The sequence below is a fragment of the Manis pentadactyla genome, chromosome X, assembly GCF_030020395.1.
Source record: "Manis pentadactyla isolate mManPen7 chromosome X, mManPen7.hap1, whole genome shotgun sequence".
NCBI lineage: Eukaryota > Metazoa > Chordata > Mammalia > Pholidota > Manidae > Manis > Manis pentadactyla.
In genome coordinates, this window is record NC_080038.1 from 128449627 (window position 1) to 128473957 (window position 24331).

The 24331-nt window shown below is 45.5% G+C and overlaps 1 protein-coding gene across 1 annotated transcript in view; it reads right to left on the reverse strand.

Moving 5' to 3' along the window:
- The window catches only part of GPC4 (glypican 4), a 100832-nt gene extending 82258 nt beyond the window's left edge, over positions 1-18574 (reverse strand). The window contains exon 1 of the mRNA XM_036931193.2: positions 18403-18574. Coding sequence (XP_036787088.1) covers positions 18403-18562 — 160 coding nt within the window. The 5' untranslated portion in view covers positions 18563-18574. The remainder of the gene's footprint in view (positions 1-18402) is intronic.
- Positions 18575-24331: the final 5757 nt, after the last annotated feature.

Consider the following 24331-nt stretch of genomic DNA (forward strand, 5'->3'; position numbering starts at 1 on the left):
TGCTTTCTTGCCTCCTCTCATCCATCTACTCTTCTTTCTTAATTAGCATACAGAAGAAATGTGCTTATTAACTACATTATTATCTAGCCTAAGACAAATAGGGATATGGTGACACATCACCTATCTGGAACCTAAAAATAAGCCCCAAAGGCTCTGATCAGCCAGAAGTCCATGGCTGGAGTCCATGGGCTGGAGACAGTAGAGGCCCTCCCCTCACAACCCATGTACACTGACTTGACACAGAGTTCTGATGAGCTTAATGCTATGGTTTCTAAGACCACAAGGGAAGCAGCCAAGGAGGAGGGACAGGAGTTGCTAAAAGCAGGCAAGCTGACAGCAGCACAGAATGGCAGCTGACGGCAAGGAAGGAGACAAAAACCATTCAGAAAGCTCACTTACCCAGAACTGCTCATTTCAAGGTTTTATTGTATTCAAGATACATATGCAATAAGGAAAGGGCTTTCCTCATATTCCTCTTATATTTCCAGGTCATCTCATCAGCTCTCAACACATTTGCAGTGAAACACAGAATAACTGAGCCAGAAAGGATCTTAGCGATAAATTTAGTTCAACACCCTTATTTTACGAACACCAGGAGCAAGTCCCCGAGAGGATGACTTACTGAGTACGAGTGCCCATCACCCAGCTGGGCAGTGGTGCAGCAGGGAGCAAGGAGCAGCCCCAGGTTCCCTGACTCACAGCCCAAGGCTCTTTCCCCTGCCTAGCAGTGATGTTCATGTGCTGAGGCTACCGTTTGTGCCCACTTACTGGAATGGGAAAAACAAACAAAAAATCAGCTTACAATCTAATATAAGTGCTGAAATTTAATAACTGGGAAGTAGTTTACAATTTCTGAAAAGGTCAGTAAAAACAATTACAAAGTATATATATATATTGTCAAGTTTCTAGAAACCCCCCTCCCTAATCAACTTTTCACTGTTGTTGTTGTTGTGATCAGCTGCCTTCACTTATGAGACTGACATCTTCTTTAATATCAAGGCTCTGTAAGTTACAGTGAACTCCTAGAACAGCATGCAACAGGCACCCCTCATGACAGAAAGCTTTTTCGGCCTCAGCAGATGGCCTTCTTTCCATGCCGTCTTTGTTAACAACAGAGTTCTAGTACAAAAAGGCAATGTGAACTGCTTGCAGCTCCCGGCTTTCACCTTTAATGATCACTCTGTTTCCTCTCAAGAGGCCACTTGTAAGGCAGAACTGGGAGAGAATAAGAAAAGGGGGTCTGGACAAGAACTGCCTGGATCCCAAATCCTTTTAGTTAGGTACTGTCGTGGCTTTGGTTGTTTTTTACTGGTTAATTCTTTAAATCGGTTTGAACCTTACATCTTGTTCATAATTATTAACAGGCTTTCATCTGTGAAATGTTCTGTAGTCAGCAACACCATAAAAAAAAACATTCACGTACACAGGGAGAGCATGGGGAACAGGAAACATTCTCCTACTTTTCTGCAAACCACCTGGATTAGTGTGGAATTCTGGGTTGTGCACGTCAAACAAGAAACAAGTTGAACTGAAGGCTCAGGAAAGGGCAGCTGAAATTATGCAGAGTGAGGGGGGAAAGGTGGGATGAACTGTGAGGGGAGTCCAGTACCAGAGAGGAGATTCAATGGGGTACATACATAGTTCTAGCTCTTGTATCATAAGGGTCCCACTAACCCTAGAAGTGAATCTCGGGAAGCTCCCAACAACCAAAAGTTAAAAGAGGTAGAGTTATTTCAGTTGTAACAAAGCAGCACACCCTTCCAACAGTCAATCGACTATCCACCCTAGTGGTAGAAACTAAAGACAGCATGGCTCTAAGGCAAATCAGAGCTATTGGGAGTATCTCTGAACACCAGGGTCCCTGGGACCACCTAAGACACGGGGCTCGCTTGGACCCTGTGGCCAATCCAAAGGGACAACTCCTCCGGATAAGGACACCTAGCTTTTGAACGATGTATCACTCCTGTTCATTACAGGTAATTCATCTACCCACTTGCATCTTTTACATCCTGATTCTGTTCCCATAGAAGGTGCTTTGGTAAAAGGCAAAGCCCCAGAAATGGTCCTCAAAAGGGTACAGCTGTCTCCCAAGTGCAGGCCTTACTGGCAAACTCCTCTTTGAAGGCCCTATTGAGGAAAAAGAGCATAATAAGCACTTGCCATTTGTCAGGCAGCCTCCAAAGCTGCAACTAACCTCTCCCCTCTCCCCACCATGCCCCTCCCCCTGCACCCCACCCTTTAAGCACCTCTTTCACCAGCCACCTGTCAAAATAAAGCAAGCCACGGAGCTTTCAAACACTGACACTGGAAAAAAGCCGTTGGATGATTTCTTTCCAGGACCTGTTGAAAGATAAAAGATGAAGCAGACAATTTAAAAGGCGAGACTGTACCGTCCCGATCACAAAGCTGAGAGCAGACAAACCGTGGAAGCCAATGACACAGGAAACGCCCTTTGACCAGGGACAGACATTAGGCATAGCAAAGTTATTTTCCATAAAGAATAAGAAGCTGAATTAAGCCATTTCACAACTAATAGTCATAAAATCTTCTCATTGTAAAAAAAGTGGGAGGGGAGGGAGAATGATGGGTTATTACGAGCCCCTCCTTTTAGAAACAATGACACTGCTTTCTAGGAAGTTCTGTTTAGATGACAAATGTTTTAGGAAGGGTTTTGTTTGGGTTTTCCCCCTTTGTTTTGTTTTATTAAAGCGGGACACACAGACATGTGGGAAACTGTCCTCCACTCAAAGGGCAAAAGAACCACAGAAGGCGGCACTGCCCTTAGAGCAACCAATTCGTACTCGCCTGCAGGTTTAAGACCCCTCCCACCAGTCAACAGTTTCTGTTTTCTGGGAATACTGCTGAACTAGAATTTTAGGAGCAAAAGTAGATGTAGGTCCCTGGCAAGGGCTCGAGAAGGTGCATCTGGGAAATGCTGGGGTAAAAAAAAACAAAAACTGAACTCTTAGAGCTGACCAGCTCCCTGGGTGAAATCTGAGATTTCCTCCCCTTTCCCTCTGCTGCAGACCCGGCACACACGAGCTCTGGCATGTGCTGTGGTCAGACTAGGCTTTCGACGCAAGGGAAATTGTTTCCTTCTCTTAAACCTTCTGCAGGTTTAAAAAAAAAAAACACAAGAAAATGACCATAAAATTTAATTTAAGGAAGTTATTCAACAGAAGCCACACACAGGAATAAGGATGATCATTGTTGTGCTCAATACACAACCAGCACACACACACAAAGATGCATACCTACAAACCACCAGAAAGAAGCTAAACGTCCCTACCTATGGGGTGCCTCAAATACATTACGGTACCTCAAACAGGGAGTATTATGCAGCCATGTGAAAACTTTAACTGTTCACAGAACTCTAGAAGCACTTTTCATGCTATGTTAAAAATGGCAGATCTACCAAATACGGGATACTATAATTAAAACCACATGAAACGTACACACATGAAGAGGGATTGGACTGTGATATGCAAAGGATATAGCAGTTACTCTTTATTATTGTTGTTATATCATCTTTTTCAACTGGAAAAAAATTTAACCTACCATAAACCATAATCTCTGGAGGCCAAATGACACGATGACAACTCTGAGTGCCAGGTACAAAGTCCTGCGAACAGAGCTGGGCAGGGCAGGGAGAAGGAAAAATGGCTCAAGATGCAGCGAAGATGCTGTCCAGATCCCCCACACAGTTTCAAGTCCTCTCCATGTAAAGTGGCTGCATCCCACAGGCGCTCACTTGCCCTGATGTACAACTCTTCCTGGTTTGCTGGCCACTGCAGGTGGCTCTGTCTGCTGTCATCGTGGTGGTGTTAGCTACTGAACGCTCTGACTCAGAGACCAAGAGAGAGGAATTCACACACAAAAAGGAAGCATTTACTGATAAAGATGGGAAGAGTTTGATTCTCCAGACTGAAGAAACTACCATGGACCCAAATGCTTGAGTTTCTCAAATGTTGTTTCTTTTGAGTTTTAAGGGCGATCAGCACAAGAAATGAAATCATGTTGATGACACAGATGATTATACTGTTTAACGTCTTTTACATAAGAACCTATATAATAAATTCTTTCTAGACTTAGCAACAAGAAACTGTCTTGCCTGAAGAACTGTTATGTTTCTTTTCATCAGACAAATGAGCAATGCCTAACACAAGTATGGCATCCTGTTTTACTTCTACTACCTGGAAGCCTACTGGGTCAAGTGATGATGGCTTGTTCACTATAATAGTCTTACTTTTAAAATTCCATCCTCTATGTATCTTTTTATTTTCTGTTTTTATAAAATGGATTAACCTCTGTAATGCATTCAAGAAAAAGACCACTATTGAGTGCTCAGTAAATGCTACTGTTGTTAAAATAACATCAATTATCACTATGACTGTAGGAATCTTACTGGATATGGATTAAATAATTTTAAGTAGGTAGGGTTTATATTAGAATTAAATTTTTAAAACCTTGGAAGAAAATGACGTGACTTCTTCAAGTTTCAGGCCCTGCCAGATTTTTAAAAATTAAAGACATATGGTTGAAGAATTGGTCACTAGTTCCTTTCAAAACTGCACCCTTGATGTTTCAGAACCAACAGACTTCCATTAGTGAAGCAATTAGAGGCCTGAATGAATGCTAGTCTCTTCTTGGTTGTTTTTTGTTCATGGGAAAAAATTATCAATATTGACTGAGTAAACAAAATGAATAAAAATACTAGGAAAGAGGAGATGAGAAAGGTCCCGTCAGGCTTATAAATGAACTATTTAAAAAGGAACAGGGGCACAAAGTCAGCTGCTTCAGCAGACACAATTCAGCACAACTAAGGAACATACTTCAGTTCCCCCGACATTTGACATTTACCTGGAGTAAAATGCCCTGCTAGTCTTAGTCTTCCATATTTAAACTAATGACCAAAATTGTCCTTCATTTCAAAGAATGACTATCACAATTAAAATACTTTTTGGTACACTGTAATAGTCCCTTGGAAACTGTGTGCCGTTGGAGTAACACCTTCCTCAACAGGAGTGTATGCTGTTAAATAGAAAGTATTATAAGTATTATACAAATTTAAGGTTTGACATAACTCTGATTGCACAGCCAGTAACTGTTGTAAAATGGTATAAAATTCCTGTACAACCAATTTTTGTTAAGGAAAATACTTAATAGTTGAGGCAGTTTATATTTGGCAAAATGTAGACTCTAAATCCACATTTCTTGAATGTCACCCCAGAAAGCCAGAGAGCACCAGTATAATACTCAAGCATATAGCACAGATTCAAAGACATTTCTGAAATGTAACTGTGCCAAATGCAATCAGTTCCCTGTATTCTTAGTGATCAGCTTGCATACCTCTCACATTAAAAACACATCTCAATTTTGGGCTTGTTTTTCCTTTCTGCAAAATATGAAGATACAACAGCTGCTGGGACTTCAAGAAAGAAAACAAATACCCTGTCCTAACAGCAGAGTTGCCATTTAGACTCTCATGTTAATATGGTCAATTACAGAAATGCCTTCAATAAATCTGACTGATTGGAAGGAACATGGGCTGAATTACACAATATTTTTTAAGAAACAGACATCATTTTCAAACCAAGTAGGCGGTCCCAGCAACTCAAGCAACTTAGAAACCTACTTGACTGCACAAGTATTTGTAATTCACACAAGGGTTTCAATTAAAACAGTTGTTCCTGGGGTGTTGGATATGCTCTCCCCCTATGTAGGTTCAACATCCCCTAATATCGCATTTATACCCTTCATTTGCTAAGCAAACCCTTTTAGCATTGACCCAGGAGAGAGAAACCAGCTTGGCGCCTTCACTCGCCCAAAATCTCATTGTATTTTACTTTATTCTTGAGCTTAGAGCTCAGAAAATGGCAGAGCTCCAAACACTAAGAGGTTCCTAGTGAACATCGTACTTGGGTCTGCTTCAAAACTAAAAGCAGAGACAATCACTTCTCCCTAAACTTAAAGCAGGGTTTTGATAGCTAAGGACTGGTTTGCCCTGCGATGACCTCTTCATCTTAGCCCTCACCACGGGTACTTCGTATCATGGGAACAAACTGATTGATTAGACAAGAAACTAAATGCTTAGTTCTGTTCTTAATCGGGCAATTTATCTTTATAATAATGGGAAACCAATCTATAGTATTTGCCATAATCTTCATATTTCAATTTGTATTTAAAATAGGATACACCTTAATCTGCAAGACCTGACTTTCACACATTAACATATTCACTGGGCTTTCCTACAGTGCAGTCAGTAAATAGGGAGCTTGGAGCTGCGGCCTTTGTTATTGCCGTGTAGTCTGCCCTCCTCACAGGAGTCTGCATTAGAAGATGGATGAAAAGACTGGCCTGTAACCAGGAAACACTGGGAATAGTGGGATCTCATGACTGCTCATGTACCTCTAGGTAAAACTGCCAGCCATGTGAGGTCGTGCCTGTAGGTACGCCAAGCCCCAGAGCTCCTCATTAAGGCTTGGAATTTCTGACAACAAGCTAACAAAAATAGGGCCCTATTTTATCCACAGTATTTCATCCGAAATTCTGAAAAACATCAATTCTACTTCAATGTTTAAAAATAAACCAATTTAAAACACAGCCTTTGTAGAAATGGAGAAAAGCCTATCCATAGAGCCATGCTGCATGGCTTACATCCTGTCTCCCTGGCCAGCCTCTGCACGCGTTCCCCATGCCAGGGCCCGCCTCTCCTCTTGGCAAGCTGTATACTTGGTCACTGGTAATAAAGGTTTGGGGAGGGGAGGAATCCTGATACCAACTGACAGGTGTATTGGGCCCGTATTCCATTGAACCAGAGTACTATTATAATGATCACTGCTGGGCCAGAGGGCTTCATTTTGAGCCAAGCCACTCACCATTCAGAAAAACTAGTTTTTCTGTGGTCTATGGAAATAAAAGTTGACACGGACCCTTCACAGAAACCAGAAGGCTCTGGTACTCATGGTTCTGGGGTGGGTCCTCTGCAGATCAATCCAAGAACAGAAAATAACAGTGCCAAGAGACAGGAGAGCTCACTTTGTATTTTCTGGTGCCCAAAGCCCAAAATGATGGTCAAACATACCAGAGACGGATGCTCCATGCAAACCTCGCTAACTTAGGCCCATCTGCCTTGCGTTGCTCCAGAATTTGCCTCACGACTCATTAACAGAAAACAGACCCTGACCATTCAGTTATCTAGGGGGGAGTCTTTGTGGTCATAAAGAGCACTACCCCTGGGAAATGAGAAGAGCCCCACGGGCCGAAGTACAGAGTCTACATGCTGAAGAAAACTATGCTTCAGCCTGATAATCATTCACCCACCCAAGACCAAGGGTTTCTCCTATTTACAAGGAGTACTCACTCATGCATTTATTCAACAAACGAGTTTTGAGTGCCAATGTGCTAGGTATTGGGTATATATACAGGGCAGTGAATAAAAGAGGCCAAGTCCTTGCCTAGGGTCAGATGTGAGAACTGCAAAGAAGAATAAAGCAGAAAGGGAGAGGGACAGAAGTATGTGTGTGTGCCGCAGGGTGTTCGGTTTCATGGAGAGAACAGGAGAGAGGCTTCTCCATTAAGGTGATAGGCAAAGCCAAGCCCTGACACATATGAGGGAGTGACCCATGCTGCTGCTACCTGAGAGCAGAGTGTTCTAGCTGCTGAGATTAAGTGCAAAGCCCCTCTGAGTGTGCCTGTTGTGCTCAAGGAGAAACGGACACCAACCCATGGAGAGGGGGCATGGTGGAGATGACAGGAGGGAGGCTGGTGTGGGCTGGCATGGGAGATCAGGGTTATAAACCCTGGCTTTCACTTTGGATGCCAAGGAGAACCACTGGAGCATTTAGAGCAGACGAGGGATGATCTATGTTTGTTTTAGCAGAATAAGATCAACAGGATTGCACTGGCCCAGCACTGGAAACAGTCTGGTGGGGAGGAGGACGGGGGAGCAAGAGCCAGAGCATAGAGCCTGGTTAGCGATAACTGCAATAATCCAGGGAGGAGGTGATGGGGGATGAGACAGGACAGCAGTTGTCAGTGTGGTAGAGGAGGGCAGATCCTGGATACATCTTGAAAGCAGAGCTCAAAGGTAGAGAGTATAAAAGAGCACCTCTACAGAAACATTTCCCACCTAGTCATCTAAATCTTTTGTTGGGATCACAAGAAAATGGACACAGTCCCTTAATGTGGATGGTTGTGATTTCATTTGCCCTCCCAACTTGAAAGACACAAGACCATCTTCTAAGATTGCCACACTGCTTAATAATCATCCACCTGCCACCACTACAGCCTTCTTCCCCGAGTATGTACAGGCCCATCAGACCCCCTGAAGGGGAAGCAAAAAAGTCAGTTCCAAACTGGGGACAGATAAGCAAAGCAGAGTATTAACCAACCAGCCAGCTGGGGGCATTGAGTTCGAATTCAGTTTCCAGTGAACCCACTGCCCTCCTCACCTTAAAAAAGGACTCTCCCCAGAACACAAAAAACTACTCCTCATTGTAGCCTCCAACATCCTATTCAGGGAGGGATTCTGAAAGAGTACTTCTAAAGTACACCAGTGAAAAGCTGCCTTGTTTTGCTTTTTGAAATCTTAGCATGGGGAAATATTCTTCAATTAAGGCAATCTTAACAATAGTAGATAATAATTTGACTATAAATTGTAAGGAATGTAATGACTGCTTATTCTGGCACCACAGAAACAGGACTTTCTGTGAAGTGCCTGCCAAGAAAAATGGAACTCCCACTCAGACTGGACCATTGCAAGCAGTAACTGTTAACCACATGCTTTACACTGCCATTTGCAAGGAGAGTGCTTTGTTTTTGTCTCTGACCAAACAACCAGACTGAAAATGCAATGGAGGCAAACCATGTGGTGGAAGAAAACAATAACTGAAGGAAAAAATATTCTGTGGCTTAATACTCGCCCGGAAGCCGACGTCAAGGGTTTGGAGAAGGAAACCTCTACAGTCCAAAAGAAACCTCTTCCAGGCTGTTCCTGTAGACAGAAGCCCAACAATATGAGATATGGGCCCGCCTTCAAGAGGCTGGCAAGAGCCAAGTGACAAAGTAACTGTAAGAAGAAAGGATCAATGTGTAAAGAATGGCTGGGATGAAGAAGCAGAGACCGGGTGACCCTGAGCTAAACTAGACAAGAGACAGCAATCCTGCCTCGGGCCAGACCTGGCCTTCCCGGGGATGGGGAGGGAAGTGAGCACCTGCAGGAGAGGCTGAAACAAGGAGAAAAGGCAGCCTCTCTTTTCTAAAAGCACCTCTGCATGTACAGCTGAGTTTCTGTTAATGTCTGGAATAGACAATAGCAGAAACAAACATTTGTCTACCAGGATTAAAAAAACCACATCAAACACTTGGCTCCCACCACGAAGCCAGCCAAGAAGGAACACTACTTTCTAGGTTTGAAAAAAAAAAAAAGATTCCTCTGCCCTTTCTTGCCTAGGCATCTAGGACTGAATGTATTAGAAATTTTGTAATAATGTAAATAGCTTAAAATGAAATTTAAACGGGGTGAATAGAAATACTCCTAGAATGAATACAAAAGCCAAAAATCATGCTTCAGCTTATTTCTGAACCACAAAATTTCTTGAACACCTACCATGTGCCATGCAGTGTGACAGAAACCGGAGATACATGCTCTCTCAGGTCTAGCATGATCTGGCAAGAAGGGCTTTTTTCTTTTAATGTTCAAACATCCACATGGTCAGAGACAAGGGCCATCAAATGTGACCCCATCCTTAACACAGTACTCCTATCCTTCTAGGGTTTTAGTTATGGCTATACATTTGCTCAGTTTGGTGTTTAAAAGGGAAACCGATATTCAAATATTTAAACCTGTCACCTAAAAGCCAGCTCTTGCCTCTTGTGACTTCAGGTCAGAATCGTGACCTTGCCAGCTGAACATAGCAGGTGGGATGGTATTAGTAACTAAATCTAAGTTGGATCTTCTAGAGGCCTTAGGAGAGAAGGTGCAGGAGAACAAAACCAACAACCAAAAGCTCTGAAGGGGATAAGCCACTGAATTACTAACATACCATCTTTAACTTATTATTTTAAGAAAAGCACAAAGTGACATATAGGACTGACTCCTCATTGATCCGGCACTGTTGGGAAACTAGCTACTCTAAAAAGGTAAATGTTAACTTGCCTCACTTTCAAGAGTTTTTTTATTTCAAATACATCCACTCTTTCTAAAATATACTTTCTGAACATTTAAATCAGAGCATCAGCAAAAACAATTATTTAACACTGCCCTGAAATATACTAGTGTGCCTTCGAGGGTTACAGCCATTACTCTGAGCATTCACTCCATCCGAAAAGGCCTCAAACCGCCAAGATCAGCAAGTTCTGAGTTCTACTGTTCGGCTCCTGGCCTCCTCATCCTGTTTCACTCCGTCATCTCTCATTTGTCCCAGATGTCAAGTCTTGCCTGTCTCTAAGACCATCCCTTCCCCTGACCCCTCCACTCCCCAATAAGCACAACTTGCTACTTCTAATCAGTCATGGACTGGAAAGCCAGATAATCAAAGCATTTTATCTTCTCACCTTTAAACACTATCTACTTAATTTGAACGCAAGCATCCCACAGCTTGATTCCCATTTTAAACCTGCTTGAATCCCCAGTGCCTCATATTCGGCTCTTGATAGAAGAGCTGTTCAGTCAATGATTGTTCATGATAAATTTCTGAAGGCCTTTTCTCCAAGTAGAATGCATGGGCTTTATGACAGCTGTTTCCATCATTTAGCTTTTCTGCTTACTTCCACATTCCCAGCTGTGTTCTGGATGGTTGTGCAGGACAGAAGCCTAGGGATTTACTGTACTTCTATTTCTTGATAAGATACTTGAAGAGAATAAACACATGGCAAAGAGGACATTAAAGTAAGGGATAAAGAGACTTTTTTTTTATTTTACCAATGAAGAGAAAGACAAGAAATATCACCTAGCACACTGACACTTAACAAATGACAGCAAGGCTGGATTCCTTTCTAATTCTCTCTAAAGTACTCTCAATGGCCGAGTCTTATTTCTCTACCCTCCGCAAAGCATCAGTGGTTATGGCCTGTATTTGCATCTTGATTAAAACATATTTTTTCCAAGCTCGACAGACTTTCCTCTCAAATCCAAGTTGGCCAAAATTAAAACAAGCCTGCACTGAGTCTAAATTAAAGCTCTCTTCTGAGACAACACTTTGTGATGAAATTCCATTGAAAAATTTAGGAGCACAGTCTCAGAGATGGAAGGGACCTCCGAGGGCATCTAGGACAGTAGCTTTCAACCATGGCTGCTATTTAGAACCACTGGGGAGCTTTTAAAAATTACCATGACCTAGCCCCACTGCCAGAAAGTATGATTTAATCGGTCTGGGGTGGTGCCCAGGCATTAGATTTTAAAAGCTCTCCAGGTGGTTCTAATGTGTAGCCAGGGATGAGAATCCCTGATCTAATCCAGCTTTCTACCACCCCCACTCCCATTTTTCAGACAAAGGAGACAGAACTCACCAAAGGCATCATACAACTCATTTGTCACAGAGCTAGGCTAGAACTGCTCTTTCCAAGAAGCCATGTCCTCTCCATGTAAACTACTCTTATCTAGGACAGTGGGATTTCTTCCCTGTTATTTCCACTCACTAAACCAACACCCCTAACCTATTAAAAGGTAAAGGCATTTTCTGAGTGTTCTTTGCCTTAGAAGTCCACTGCATAACTCTTGAAAATCCAAGTGATGTATATATTATCTGCTTCCCTGTACCATTTGCTTTTCCCTCAAAGAACTCTGGGAGGTTAATCAGGCATGGCTTCCCCCCCAAGAAGCCATGTTGCTTTTTCCTCTGGTTAGGTTGGGCTCCCTTAGCCATCCTTCTCAACATTATCATCACATGGGCTTTCTTTCAAATCCCCTGCAAGGTTCACCTCCAGTTCTCTTTCAGCTCTCTTCATTTCTAGTTTGTACCTGCCCTGCCATACCTCGTGGACTTCCCTCTTCCTGTGGCTTAAACCCTTTCCATTTTGTGAAAGATGGCTTTTTCCCTGAAGCAGCCTCTTTTCTCTGCCAGTTAGTCATGCCGGGTTCTTTTCTTCTTCCCCTAAGCAGCTGGTCTTTTTGATGTCTGGCACACATTTATCTGTGCTTCCAATAAGATGTTTTTACATAGTTTCCAGGCTTCCTGGAGGTTATTGACTTTTTTTTTTCAACTCTTCCATTCAATTTTTTTCCTAATTTCTAACATTTGTTAGAGTTTCTTTTTCAAAAGTTGAATACCTGGCTGATGGATCTCTTTGATTTTTCTCTCCCACCAGATTGCTGAATTAAATACATCAGAACTTAAATATAATATTTCAAATTACCTCCAGGATGGAACTACTTCGTGAATTTTCTGCACTTTCATGTTCTCTTTAAGTAAGCAACAGATGTTTAACTAAGTGGAATTGAAAATGCTAGTTCTTACCATTTGTATTTTAGTGTGTCTGCTTATATAAAATATTCTGATATACTTAAGCCTGTGTTTAACTAAGTGGAATTGAAAATGCTAGTTCTTACCTGTTTGTATTTTAGTGTGTCTGCTTATATAAAATATTCTGATATACTTAAGCCTGTGTTTAACTAAGTGGAATTGAAAATGCTAGTTCTTACCTGTTTGTATTTTAGTGTGTCTGCTTATATAAAATATTCTGATATACTTAAGCCTGTGTTCTTTTTACTTGGTAAAGACAACAAACCTAAGATTTTATTTTAAAAGATAACTGATGTGCACTGCACAGCTCTTTATGCAGAATCCAAAGTGTTAAATTACCCTTCTAAATTTGCTTTAAGTTGCCTAAGCACAGGAAGAAGTCTCAATTGCTTGTTTCTTAAAGCATATCTCAAAAACGGGGATGTGGGGGGACAGAATTCTGAGTCTTTCTGAAAAATTCCTATAGCACTCAGTTATGAATTAAGTAGTAAAGACAAGTACTCTCCCAGCAGAATGAAAACATTCTCCAAGTTATACCAACATATCATGGAGATTTACTCTAAATTTACTTCACTTCACTATGTTTAGATCCAAACGATTCCCAAGAGAGCAAGAGACCATGGGATGACAATCTATCAACGAGGCAGTATAATCTCATTACAACACTAGTATCCTGGCAGAGAATGTGATAGAATTATCTATGTTATCCCCCCCACCCCTGCATGTTTAACAAACATTGCGTTAAGCTATCTCACTTGAACCTTGGGGCACACAAAACATTGGGAGCTGCCACCTCTGTCCTCAGGTTGCTGACAGTTAGGGAGGGGCACACGTGTGCCTGCACATACAATCAACTAAAATACAAGACAGTTATGTGCAAAGACCATGGATGAGATTTAAGCAGGGAATTAGGAGGAAGAGGGCACATAACCCTGGGGAGTTCAGAAGTGACTCAAAGTATCATCTGAGATACCTGGAGCCAGTGAAGCTGCAGAGGAATGATTCCATGCACAGCACTGCTGTTAAAATGAAGTTGGTGATGTTCAGGATGGGATGGGAGGACAACCAGACAAGAGGCAGGTAGTTCAGTTAAGAACTATTTAAATAAAACAACCTTCTAACAGCTCTTCCTGCCTTTATTTCCCTTGCCTTCACAGCCCTTAACATGAAGGACCACTAGTTCTCTTCCTAACAGCCTAATGACATTCTAATCCTCCAAAACCATCACCGACTGACTCCCCATGACCCAGGAAATATAATTTATATTCCTTCTACTGTCACCACCAGGTTGTCTATGTCTGGGTATAACACTTTGCCTGCAAAGGACATGACTGGATTCTACTACAGCATCAGAAAAGTGCTGTGATTATGGTCTTTTACTAGTTAGTTGAGACCTCTCATACTTGCATTTCTAAATGTCACAGCTTGCATTTCTAAAGCCAGCCCTCTTTCTTTGGGAGTTGGGAAGGTACTTTGTCTTACTATCTGTACACAGCATAAACTATACTCTGAGTGAGATAAGACCTGGGTTTAAGTCCCACCTCCACTATTCACCAGCTGTGAGACTGGGCATGTTTCTAAATCCCTCTGAATCTCAGTTTCCTCGTCTGTAAATGGGGATGATGATAAGATGCAGATTAAGTTACTAATTCTGACTTCATAAGGTTCTTTTGGACTTTAAATGAGACGATCAGGTAAAGTCCTTAGGGCCAGGCCCAGAGAAAGCATTCAATAGTTATTAGCTCTTTTCATGAGGCCAAACTGCATTTTTCTGTGAACATGCATGGTAAGAACCTCAGCACTAAAACAGTTAATGTTCTTGGGGAGGCAGACTCACTTCCAATTGATTTAGTTAACACTGACGTTGTTTCCCTTGTAGAGACAACAAAAAACTTCCTTTTCCATTTCTCCATTTAGTCTACAGCTAATCCTGAAATTGCATGCAACCCAATGTGAGTCAAATAAAAAAGGAAAATAGTAATTATGCTGCATCAAGCATTTTATATTTGTTACGTTCTAACTAGATATTGAACTGCATAAGCCAGACCTTTCGCTAAGTTCTGTTTAAAGTATGTCCAGACCATTTCTTGGGACAATTTCTATGCTGACAGGCCCTGCGGCTCAATTAGACTCTCTTCTCAACTGAAACACAGGGAGCCCAACAGATGACCCCAACAGAAGATCACTAGTTGTCTGCAAAATCCAACCCATCTACTTCAAGTGGCAACAAATACAAACCTGGAAGACATACAATGTCTTACATACAATAATGAACTCAGTATCATCAAGTATTCCTACCTCTCCAACACACACATGCATTTTTCCATGTAATCCTAACATGGCTTACAGAATTCCCAGAATCCTTTGAGGCATACAGATGTGCATATGTGTGTATGTGTCCACACAAGTGCATTGCTTGTGAACAGAAACAAAAACTCATAACCACAACTATGACACCAAGTTCTTCCTGGTATCACTCAGTGTCACTATGGAAGGGACTTTTGGCAAGCCTAAGAAAGCTTCTAACCAAGTGCCACAGTCTTAAGGACAATTTGAGATTAGACTAGTATTAAAATGCTAATTATCACATTAACATTTACTCTGGCTTTGAGGGAAACACAATGAAAACAGTGAGACTTTTAAATTTCTTATTCCCATTAATACCATTTTTTTTAAACTAGTGAACTAGCATTACCTAGTTACTACTCTACTCCCAAATTCCTTCTCCCTTGGAACTCTCTGGGCACTCCTTCATCTGTACCACTCACATGGTACTTCTCACATACCATGCTGTATTCCAATGTGTGTGTATGGCTCATCTCCCTACTGCCTGGAAAGGTTCTGGTGACAGAGGCCCCTTCTGCCCTTCTTGCTGCCTCCATGATACCCAGCACATAATACTGCACACAGTAGGTGCTCCAAAAGGAAACACCCATTGAATGCCAAACAAAACCTACGCTTTGTGTTAAATAAATATCCCTTTTGATCACGGCATCCAGGCTACACATTATTTGTTAAGTACAGGGGTCAAGCAGATAGGCAATGCAGGACCTCAGTTGGAAGGCCCATCAGCATGATGTACTCCCCAGCATCCTTGACAGCACATCAAATTATCTTAATTATGATCTAAAAAGACTGAGACTCCTTAAGAACATGGAGTATTTCTTAAAGCTGTTCAAACCTCTAGAAGGCAAGTACAAGGCCATAGGATCTAAAACCTTAAACTTGGGCTGAACACCCAGACCTTGCGACCCTTTGCCTGGAAAACCATCTTGGACTTCTTACATTTAGAAATAAAGATTCCCCTCCCACCCCACCCCACTGGGGAAAGTGCCTGGCAATTCATTCATTCAGACACAGCCTGAACCCAAGTTACTGTACTGCCTATGCTTCCCAAAATGACCAAAATTGTCTGAGTGTAGCCCAGGGAAGACAAGTCTAATATATGCATGTGGAGCGGCCAGGGCGATGGTAAAGATTACCCCTGTTTCTATACTGGCCGTCTAAAGGTATTTACTTGAGTCTGTCTGTGTTGTGACAGTGTCCTAGACTCAAATGAATGCCTCTAACACTCCACATTTTTCAGCCATTCAGTCATGCATTTTTGTTATTGTTGAAAGTGGTGCGAAATTGCACTGCATGAGCTGAAGTCCTTGGTGGTCTTCCAAGGATTCCAGCTAAAAAGGCACTTCCTTTGTTCCTCAGGAGAATGCAGTCCAGTAGGTCATTCAAAAGGGGAAAGAAAAGCAGCAGCCCTGGGAGGGAGATGAAGGACAAGACAAAAAGAATAAAATGTTTTGGGTGTGAGCACATTAGCTTCCATTTCCTGCTGCTGGTCACTAATAACTCTCCAATTTTGGGGGGCAAATGTCCTGACAGACATTTATGCAAAAATATTCCTCAGGTGTTTTCTGGGGACCATGACAATCAAAGGGAACACCTAGCATACCCCTTGGAGCACAGTTCAAACTTCCTTTTGCCTGTGATGCTGGCTGGAGAAGATGCCCTGCCACTGCCAGCCAGCACAGAGCTTAGCTGGACAAAATGGGGAGGGCAATTTCACAACCCACTCCGTCAATGCCGCCCGTCCATCTCAAAGACACATATTGTTCTCATGAGCAGAAGATGAAAACTTGTCACGTTCCCATTAAGGGCATCGCTGCATCTATCCCTTCAAAATGTGAGAATGACAACTGTAACCTTCACGCCAATCATCTCCGCTGGGCCAAGGACCAAACTGAGCAGGGCACAAAGACCCCAGGTCTGACCTGCGGAGCCCCCGAGCTTCAGAGGCTGCTAGTTCACTTCACTTTTTCTGGCTGGGCGGGAGGGAGAAGGGAAAGAAAGAGGGCTTTTCAGGGCTCTACAACCAATAAAATCGTGCCGCTGTGAGGACATACTTGAGCTCCCAAAAAGACAGGCAGCTCAAGGGCAAACACTCTCTAATCAGCAGCGTGCGAGTTACTTGATAACTGCCAAGGTGCAGGGGGCTCCCAAGCGGCTTCAACCATTTCTTGGGTTCTATTTCTAGACAGATGCCCGTTACAGTCGACAAGTGCCCAGCGACTTCCCTCAATTACCTTTGTAATTTGTATGTAATTGATGACTGCACTTAATCTCCAAGGTTATTAATAGCGCTTCCAAAAAATGACCCCCAAGTCTTCCTAAGTGGAAGCGCCAGGTTGAAATTACCCTATTTCCTTTGCTGGCTGCCGGCCCCCCGCCCGCCCCACACGGGTGACCAGCACCGCGAGGCAAAGGCGCGCGCTCTGCTCACTTCCATGAAAGGTTCGGAATGGAGGCTTGGCCCCCGGGGCTCTAATCGCTCACGTCTCCGTTAGCTTACTCTGGCCAGCAGCCAGCTAGATCCGTGGTTCTTTCAGAACCCGCGGAGAGAACCGGCTACCTGCGCCGCCGCTGGCCCCAGCGCGGCCAGCGGGGCTGCGCGCAACAGTTGGCTTCTGCGAATGGGAAAGTGAGATCCGGAGGGAACCCGCCCGGCCAGGGCCGCCGGCCTCGCGAGGAGGGGTGAAGGGCGCCCGCCGGAAAGCTGCCTCCCCAGCTTTCCAAGGGCTTTCACAAACTCCCCACGCACCCCCCAGCGTCAAAACCCGGTGAGCTTTTTCACAGGCTACGGCGTCTCCATTTGCATAACCATCTCCAAACTGAGATTCAGGCTTCCTGTAATCCTTTCAAAGGTTTGCAATTGAATGTGCAATTAACCCTCAAAATGAGGTGAGAAAAAAGGAAGGAAAAATACCCTTCTAGTCCAGCACCTTTCGGAAAGCAGGAGAGTTCCTAAAAGTCAGGGTTTAGACGGGTGAACAATCGTTTTCTTTTTAAAGGCGAGATCTAAGTCTCTGTAACTACAGAAACTCCTAATCCGCGTCAGCAGTGTAAGAGAGGCGGGGAGAGGGAGAGGGCTTCCAAAGAACATCGATGGAACATCAATGGAAGATGCACGTTCTGCGCCCCCTGGAATCTGGCAAACTGTTTCCCCCACCAGTACCCCACTGGCGATTCTCACCCTCCACCCGGCCTTTAGCCACCCATACAATAAAGCGGGGAGCCCCGTAAGGAGTTCTACCCGGAAAAGGCGAGAGAGATGATGACACGCACTTTGCGGGCCAGAGTCCTCTGGGGCTTCCTGGAATCGGCTAGACAGCGGCCGCGGCGGCGGAGAGGACGGTGGGAACAGAGCGCGCGAGTGGCACCGGGCAACTCGACGGCCCCCCCCCCCTCCACTTGCAGTCCCGAAGGCCGGCCGCGTTCGCGGGGACATTCTGCCCCGGGGTTCACTCTAGCGCTTGGTCGCCTGCCCATTTCTCCCCCTTGACTACCTGCGTCCCGCGCGGGGGAAGGCGGGGAGAGGGGGACACCGCGGCCCCTTCTCCAGGGTGCCTGTCTCTGCGCTCGCCTCCCGGGGGCTCCCACCTACCGTTGATCTCGTGCGTGGGGGCATCGTTCTTGTTGAAACCTTTGGACACGTACAGACGTCGCACTTCCGAGCAACTTTTCGACTTGAGCTCGGCAGCCAGTAGCGCGGCACTGAGGACGGCCAGAGTGCAGAGAAGCACGGGCAAGCGGAACCGTGCCATGGCGCGGGCCGGGGCGGACGCGCTCCCACCTTCGGACGGGCCGGAAAGTGGCGGGCGCGGAGTTGGGGGCTCGCGAGTGCAAAGGGCGAAGGAGTTGGAAGGAGGCGAGCAGTGGGAAGAGGGGACGCGGGGCGAAAAGTGGAGCTGGGCCTCGGCGCGTCAGGCAACGGTCCCCAGTGCCAGGCGCCCGGCCGGGGGAGGAGGAGGAGAAGAGAAGGAGAAGGAGAAGGAGGAGGAGGAGGGCGTGGAGGCGGCGCGCGGCTCTAGGGAGCGGAGGCGCGGGCCGGTGACCTCGGGGCTCTGCGGGGCAGCAAGCGGGGCGAGCTGGCGGGCCGGCGGGACCGGGCTGTGGGGAGGGAGAAGGTGGCAGGCGCCGCGGGAGCCGCGGAGGGTGTGGGCGGCGGCGGCGGCGGGCGCTCGCTGCGCGCTGCTCGGGCGGCCCGGCGTTGGTCCGCCCTCCCGGCTCGGCTCGGCTCGGCTCCCTCTGCCCTCGGCCGCGTTGCTGCGCCCTCCGCAGCTCTGCCGCTGATTGACTGGCCGGCGTGCGCGGCGACGCTCGACAAACTTGGCCCAGCGGGCGGCACTCAGGGGGAGGGGGCGGGCGGCGGGGGGGCCGGAGACAGGCGGGAGCACACAGAGCCGGGACGGGGGAAAACCTGGAAGCGGGGTTGGATCCGGAGCAGCTAAATCCACTTCCTAGGGGGCCGCACCCGGCGCGCGGCGCTCCCTCGCGTGACATGCCCCGCCGGGCTCCTCCCTCCTCTCCTCCTCTCCTTCCTCCTCCTGAGAGGCGGGGGGCCTGCCCGCCGCCCCCCACCCATAGGCAATCGCAAACTTCGCGGTGAAAGGCCCAAGTCCTGAAGACCCAGCGGCTGCAGATTTGTCCTGAAGCCCACGTCCAAGACAGGTCCCCTGCTCTCGGCCACCTTGACCCCGCTGCCCGCGGGCCAAAGCCGCGCGAAGTCCTCCAGCCTCGGTACCTGCTCCCCGACCCCCACCCTCTGCCACGGCGCCCGCTGCAGTCTCCCAGGCAGGAGGGCGCTCCTAACCCGCCGGCTCCTGGCTCAGGAAAGGAAGGCGCTGACACGACTCGCATTGTATCGCTACAGACACTAGGGGCACTTGGGAAGCCGGGCTGGCCGTGTAGTCACCTGGCCTACTGAGACCTGCTTCCCATCAAACGGTGCTCCTGGAATACCGACTTGTTACAAGCCCTGGCAGGCATTCTCCTCCCCTACCTCGCCCCCTTTCCCCACACAGTTTCTGCTACTCCAAGTCTAACCAAACTCTGAAGCAGAGAAACCCCCCGCAACCTCGAAGCGATGGGACAAAGTCAGGGTTGGTTCCAGAGACATTAATAACATTCTGGTCCAATTTCTCCTCCTGCCTATAGGGAAACAGGCCCAGAGAAGGAAAGCAACTTGCTAGTAGGTCCAGCAACTTGGAGCGGGTCCAGAACCCTGGTGTGGACTCCTGGGGCACATGGAATAAAGGTAACCTGGGACCCCCCAATTCCCCTCCACCCTCAAGCCTCTTGAGAGAGACTCAACCTCTCTCGAACCCAGTCTCCGCTTAGCCACCAGAAAACTGGAAAAAGGCGAGTCTTCCCACCTTCCAAGCTTTGTCAGATTCCATTAATGAGTGTTGTTGAAACTCCCAGGGCCCCTTTAATGAAGGGAACTGCGCAGACTGGGAACTTGTCATTATGGTTGTTATTGTTACAATCTGCCTTAAGAGGTTAGGGTGAGAAGTGCCTCAGACACCTCGGGAGTGTGCTGGGAACGGGGCAGATAAAAGGGGCTGGAACTTATTATTTGGCTAGACTCTAAATTCCCATAAAATTACATAGGGTGAAGATATGAACCATCATTACAGTTATCACCCTCACAGGGTTTGTTGAGACTTCCTCCATTGCTGTTCATAAACCACGTTGACATGGTTGGCTATGAAAAGCTGTAGAAACCAGGGTAGCTGTCGTTTTGAATGCCCACTGCAAACTTTTCTACATTTTATTAACTCTTAGAGATCAACAGCATAAACAAACAGATTGTGACCAGTCTATAAGTGGGACTTAGAGTTTCCGTGGGTTGGCAGAACATCTAACTCTTGAGCAACGAGGAGAGGAGTTTTTCCAAATATACAAACTCCACTACAAATGAATTTCCTGCCATTCTAGAGGGACTTTCAAACAGACCATGTTGTCCTCAAGCTGATAAGCATCAGGTCCTCAAGGCATTGCTAGCTAACGCTTAGCCCACGACTTTTAACTTTCATTGATTGATGCATTTACTTAAAGATGTTCTTTACCAAAGAGAATATGATCTGAGATGCAACCAACATTAATAATAAAATGAAATCCAGTGACCATAAGCGAGAAAAAAACACTCCCAAACCCCGAAGCGCACGTCAGAAAGCTTATTTTCACACCATGTCCAGGGGAAACTCATTCCTTGCCCCCCAATTTACTCCTGCTCTTCCTGTTCATATATTATTAACCAAAACTTGAGCCTCTTCCACCAGAAACAGTAACCTCTGGCTAGAAACGGATCTGGACAAGTCTGAACTTTACCACACAAGGCAGTCACCCCAGGTCCTGCTCAGAGGCTGCTCCCACTTCAAAGCCTCCTTTCATTTAAATACGAACAGGATGAACAACTGGCAATCTATGAAACAAATACCATCCAGCTTCCCTTTTCAGATGGCCCGTAGCTCCTCCTTCCTCCTTCCACCCCCGCTCCAACCCTTCTCTTCGAGAAAGAGGCTCCTTAGCCAAAGAGACGCCTTAGTGGAGATGCACCTTCTCTGTGAATTCTCTGAACACCAAAAGATAGATTGGGGGCTGCATGTAGAATGCAAGCATCAACAACTCAGGATGATTAACCCTCACATAGCACTTTTGGGGGCTTTTATATTGTAAAATGCACAAACATGAAATGTACCATTTTAATCATTTTAAAGTGCACGACTCAGTGGCATTTAGTACATTCACAAGGGTGTACAATCATTACTGCTATTTCGTTCCAGAATATTTTCATCATTCCAAAAGGAAACTCTCTTAAGCAATCGAAGTCCAGTCCCTTCTGGAAACCCCTAATCTGCTTTCTGGCCTCTAGATTTGCCTGTTCTGGCCATTTCATATAAGTGCAATCAGGCAACGTGACTTTTGCTGTTGCTGCTTTCACTTATATTCGTGTTTTTAAGACGAATGTGGTAGCTTCCTTCCTTTATATGGCTGAATAGTCTTCCATTTTATGGATACACCACTTCTGGCTGTATAGTACTTAGTTTGCAAAGTGCTTCCAGGTGCACTCTCATACTCTTTGAAAATTGTAGTGTTTATAAAAGGAATAGATAAGCAAATTGGGTCTCAGTGAGGTCGTGTGGCTTGTCCACTACTACAGAGCTCTTGTGTGGCTGAACCAAGATTGAAAAATGTAAGGCCTCTGACTGAATCCCATGTGATTTTTTGGTTAGGAAGCCACAGTAGTCTGGGTCTCAGGGTCAGCAGTGAATATGCAAGTACCCAGGTCCTATAGAAGTCTCCCTGTTTCAGATTAATAAAAGCTCATCGGGCACCTGCTATGTGCCAGATGCTGATCAGCTGTAGAAGGAGGGGAGATATTCAAGCCAAAAGGAGTTTACACTTTACTCTGCTGGGTAAGAGTTTTATGCAAAGGCTGACTTAGGTAGAATATACTTATGGTATACCTGGTTTTCCCAGGTGAGGCATTTCTCCTGATACAGCCCTAGGGAACATTCTCCAGTGGGCAGAAAGTTCAAAGCACGTGCTCACTGCTGCTTTCCTACAAGCCAAGAACTAGATGAGTCAGGTCCACTGTCTCAGCTTTGGGGGCACTTCTCTTGGCCTGCTGGGGAGCTGCCTTGGTTGCCAAATATGGGGATGAGGGATAGGATATGATTTCCTCCCTTAGGAAAGCTGGTTGCTCAGCAGCCCTCTACTCTCTAGCCCTATCCAAACCACACCCCCCACAGCCATCAGAATGAGCCTTTGACATCACTTGAAAAATGTGCCCCCTGCTTAACCCTGCCCCCTCCCCCATGGACCCCATCACTTTCCAGATCAATTCTCAAGTTGTTAGACATATCTGGATCTTTGCTATTGGGCCATAAGTGTACCCTACCAGCTTTCTTCCTGGCCCTTCCCCAGCCTGTGTCTTGTGTTCGGCCCCGCAAGAACAATTCCATGGCCATTCTCCATCACGCCTCAGACTTCCTTACGCCCTTACCCTGCCCCTGCTAGGAATACCTTTGTCTCTCCCTCCATTCCTTGGACAACTCCTTCATACTCATCCATCAAGACTCAGCTGAGATATCACCTCTTCGGGAAAAGCTTCTTGGATTCCCACAAGCAGAACTAATGGCTCCTGCTTCTAGGCCTCCAAACACTATCTGTACAAAATAACCACCACACATGCCCCTCAGCAGAGGTTATGCTTTCTCTGATTCCTCCAGCCCCAGCCTCCAAGAGCTCTCTTAGGCTTTATTTTTATTTGAATGCCTATGCCTGCGATAGTACACATTCACCCAATGGGTAGTTTCCCAGAGAAATAAGAGTTAGAATTGTATGTGATATCTCCTGACTTTTAAATGTTAGTGAGGACTTTAGAACTCTTAAAGGTTTACCAAACAAACTCAGCCTGTCTTCAGCCCACATTTCACCAAGTAACATTCCTCTTTCACTCCACATCTCTGTTTTTCAAGCAACCAAGCAAGGAGTGTCTTCCAACCACTTGCTACGTACAAAGGTTGGTTTCTACAAAGGCTCTAGAAACTTGAAAGACTAGAGGCCTTTGAGGAGCTGACAACCTGTTTGGGGAGATAGGATCCATATCTGTATGAAGAAAGACATTGGCAAAGATAGCACAAGGCAATGAGTGTCCCCCAGGACAGTCATCCCCATTTGCTCTTTCTTTCAAGGTTGCCAGCCTCCTCTTAGGACCTCTGGAAATTTACAGAAGTACCAGTAATTGAGGGATCAGCCCCTTGGAAGGAGTTGATGTGTGTAGTCTACTCCTGTCTCCTAATTCTGCACTCCCTTTGGTCTTCTTCCCTTATGCCTGAAGTGTACCTTATCCTTCCTTCTTCCTCAGAGAGCTCCTCTATACAAAAAGTTTACAGCTTTAGCCCCACCTCCAGGTATCCAGCCACCATATTTCCTGTTTGGGCCAGTGTTGTCCACTGTTTTCCCAGTGCAGTAGTCATCACCCCTCCCTCTCTCTTCATTGATCATCTGGACTAATTGAGTCCCCCTTTCCACTCCATGACCATCATCAACCCTTGTTCACGTTCTGTTAGCTCTTGTGTAGACTGTAGAGCCAACCTCCTAACAGGTCTTCTGGCCTCCAACCTCTCTCTCCATCCAAGCCCCAGGGACTATCACAAAATCAATCTTTCTATGGCATCATTTGCAAGTGTCACATTCCTTGTTTAAGAAGTCTTCTGTGGGAATAGTCTCATAATATAACACATTTGTTTAGTACTGCAGAGTTTAGGAATTGCTTCCACATGTATTATCTGCCAAGTATGTATTATTTTCCATACTTTATAGCTGAGGAAGCTGGTTCAGAGTCTTAAACTGAGTGCCTCTGCATCCAAGTTCAATGACACAGCCATGTCTCACCATGCTCCAAGCCCAAGACATACCTGGGAAAACTTTGAAGACAATGCAAGGCTAAGGGGTAAAGGAGTGGAGAAGGTAGGACTTCCTTTAGCCATGAGGGATGGGGAGGAATCACTAGGCAGAGAGAA